We start from the raw sequence: 3,529 nt of genomic DNA, 5'->3' as shown, positions 1-3,529 counted from the left end.
CATGTGCACACCCATGTATCTATATATGTTAAATATTACATATCCTGTTAATTAGTAACCTTGTGGCATTAGCCAGCATTGTCCATAAATTACTGTTGTATATCTATAATCTCATTATGGAAATCATCCCGACGATCTCCCATGCTGCTAGTGCATTTTTTTTGTAAGTTCCTGGTAACTACGATAGGCATCCTCTTCATCCTGCTTACGCACATTATCTACTGCATATAGTATTGAAACCAGGAAAACACCATAAACGTAGGTCACCAATCTTTTTTTGGGCTGTGAATCTTAACAACTTAAATCTTATCTTACAAGGTGCATCAATTGCTTCATGGGGAAGTACAGGTGGGTCGAATCGTAATTGAATCATGGCTCAAGCTGCCACACACTTAATTAGAGAGCATTTCATTCTAACTATAAACTATAACATTTGGCTTTGTAGTAAGTACTCAATTCAATAATTGGTATCAAAATCAAGGTCACAAGGTCGATTCTTAGTGGGACAATTGTTTTAGAGCGATAGTTGCAATATTTTGTGGCCTATTCATGGTGGGTGAATATGTGGCATAATCATACTATTTTAGTTTTGAAGTTCTGTACGATGATGTTTAAACTATGAGAATAATTATTTGGAAAATCACCCTAGGATTCCTTCTAGTATTTAAAACGAGTTTGAGATCTTGAGAGAAACCAAATACTCATGGGTTTTGTGGAAAAGTAATACTCAATACTTTCTGAATCATAACCAAGTTACAATTCCAAGCAGTTTCAATAATTTGAGGAAACCTTGTTCAAAATTGTAAATCAGATTAAGTGCATTTACCCTCAGCGAAAATTAATATCAGGCAAAAACTAAAGCAATAAAGTCTCCATTTATTCTAAAACAGATCTCATAGATACAGCAACCAAATTTGGAGCAACTAACTAGACACCTCGTACCGAAAATCCGAAATTTCCAGCAAGTATTCCAAAACCAGAATTCAATTAATCAGAAGGTGTGTACAGAAACCCAAAATGGAATGATGGACTGTGCTAAAACAGGTTGCGAGCATGGAATGTGTCTACAGATAGGTTTGGTCAAGATTTGGAATGGGAAAAGAGTCTTATTTGCAACTGTAGGATTCAAACTTCTCTGAAACACATATGCCGACATCAATAGCTACTGCATATGTATTATTAAATCTGAAACACTAATAATTTCCAACAGAATAACGTTAGAAAAGGAATGTTAGTCTACAAGGCCTAATATTTCCATACAATCAGCAGGAGGATTCTTTTTCTCAAAACTCACATTAGTGGATAATAGTTTGAAAAACTCATTTCATCTCATATAATGTAGATATTGATGAAACTATTCAGATAAAAGTATTATTGGCATGGATTCATTGGTTACTTAGAATTGAGCATACCGGTAACATAATTTGTATAATTTCTTGAACTTATCTAGAACTTTTGTAGTTTGCTGCTCCATACTTTCCAGGATTTTATAACTACGATTAGGACTGGGTAGTAGTTGTGTTTTGCCTGGCATATTGATGAGTTGCAAATGTTTTTAGTGGCACATTTTTTCCTTCAGTTGATATTAAATAGGCAATGTTTTGCACGGAGTGTTTTGTTCCATTAATGTGTTCTTTGTTGTGGTAATAACTATGGTATCTGTTTAATTTACGAATTGACGTTGATAATGTATAATAACCTTTTTTAAGTTTCTGGTTTTTCAATATAATGCTTTATGCTTTAATGTTTTCTTTATTGGAGCTGTAGTTCTTTCAGTGGTTAGAGTCGAACAAGAAGCTTGAATTTGGTGAGAGAGATTTTGTTTCTAAACTCGATTTGATTGCCAAGTTACGTGGCCTTCAAAAGGCAGAGAAATACATTGAGAGTGTTCCATAATCTTTTAGAGGTGAGCTATTATACCGAACGCTGCTGGCTAACTGTGCTGGTCAGAACAATATGATGGCAGCTGAGAGAATATTCAACAAAATGAAGGACTTGGATTTTCCACTTACAACATTTACTTGTAACCAGTTGCTGCTTTTGTACAAGAAGTTGGACAAGAAGAAAATAGCTGATGTGTTACTACTGATAGAAAAAGAGAATGTCAAACCTTGTATCTTTACTTACAGAATCTTATTAGACGTGAAGGGCCAGTCTAATGATATTGCTGGAATGGAGCAAGTACTGGAGACAATGAAGGTGGAAGGGATTGAGCCAGACATCCAAATTCAGGCACTCTTGGCTAAACATTACACCTCAGCTGGGCTTAATGAAAAGGCTGAAACTGTACTGAAGGAGATAGAAGGTGAAAACTTGAAAGAAAATCGGTGGCAATGTGCAACATTAATTCGTCTTTATGCAAATCTGGGAAAGGCCGATGAAGTGGAGAGAATTTGGAAGGTTTGTGAATCAAAGGCTGGGATTGATGACTGCCTTGCTGCAGTTGAAGCTTGGGGAAAGTTAAAGAAAATTGATGAAGCTGAATCAATTTTTGAGAGGGCGTCAAAGAAATGGAAACTTAATTCCAAGAACTACTCAGTTCTTCTGATGGTTTATGCAAATAATAATATGCTAAAGAAGGGTAAGGATCTTGTTAAGTGAATGGCAGATAGCGGGACCAATATAGGCCCTTTGACCTGGAATGCACTTGTGAAACTGTATATCCAAGCAGGTGAAGTTGAAAAGGCAGACTCTATATTGCTGAAGGCAATCCATCGGTATAATGTGCAACCAATGTTTAGCACCTATATGGCTGTTTTATGGCAGTATGCAAAAAGGGGTGACGTCCACAACTCGGAGAAGATTTTTCATGCAATGAGAAATTCTGGTTATACATCTCGAATAAGTCAGTTCGAAGCTCTGATACAGGCGTATATAAACGCCAAGGTTCCAGCTTATGGTATTAGAGAGAGGATGAAAACTGATAACATATTTCGCAACAAATTAGTGGCTAACCGGTTGGTTCAAGTTGACGCATTTAAGAAAAATGCACTTTCCGATTTACTTGATTGAGAAAATTGGTACATTTGGTATTCTCTGACAGTTGTTTCTACTCTTTCAATGCAACTATTATATTGTTAGTTAGTTGAATTGCAGATTGCATAATCCAAGTTTGAATGTTTTGTCTTATACTGCTATCAGCATATATTAATACTTAGGTCCTGGTTTTATGATTCTATATCGTCCATTGGTTGTGAAGCTTTCTTTTTTAATTAGACGCTACAATCTTTTTACACATAGGATAGCATGACAGTAGGTAAATGCTTTTCGTAATACCATTTATAGTATCTAGTCGAAACCAAAAAAATGTTTAATATTAGCATATTCAAACATGATATTTTTCGGCCAAGAAATTTTAGTCAATTGTTATAAGCTTTCTGCTATCATATACGATTCATTTTGGTGAATTTTATGTAGTGCAATCATGACTTTAAATAGTCAAATAATGTGAAACAACACTTAACAAAATTATCAGAGAAAGAGAAAAACATTAAACTGCCTGTGAATACGTCTCCGGTTAACACATTAA

General features: G+C 35.2%; 1 protein-coding gene across 1 annotated transcript; it reads left to right on the top strand.

The window, feature by feature from the left end:
* Window positions 1–1,776: 1,776 nt before the first annotated feature.
* Window positions 1,777–3,176, top strand: LOC108345209 (pentatricopeptide repeat-containing protein At1g80270, mitochondrial). Its single transcript, XM_017583788.2, is given in 1 exon segment — window positions 1,777–3,176. A coding segment is annotated over 1 exon segment (1,056 nt). The 5' UTR covers window positions 1,777–1,956; the 3' UTR covers window positions 3,013–3,176.
* Window positions 3,177–3,529: the final 353 nt, after the last annotated feature.

The sequence above is a fragment of the Vigna angularis genome, chromosome 8 (assembly GCF_016808095.1).
Source record: "Vigna angularis cultivar LongXiaoDou No.4 chromosome 8, ASM1680809v1, whole genome shotgun sequence".
Taxonomy (NCBI): domain Eukaryota; kingdom Viridiplantae; phylum Streptophyta; class Magnoliopsida; order Fabales; family Fabaceae; genus Vigna; species Vigna angularis.
This window is presented reverse-complemented; position numbering and strand designations above follow the sequence as displayed.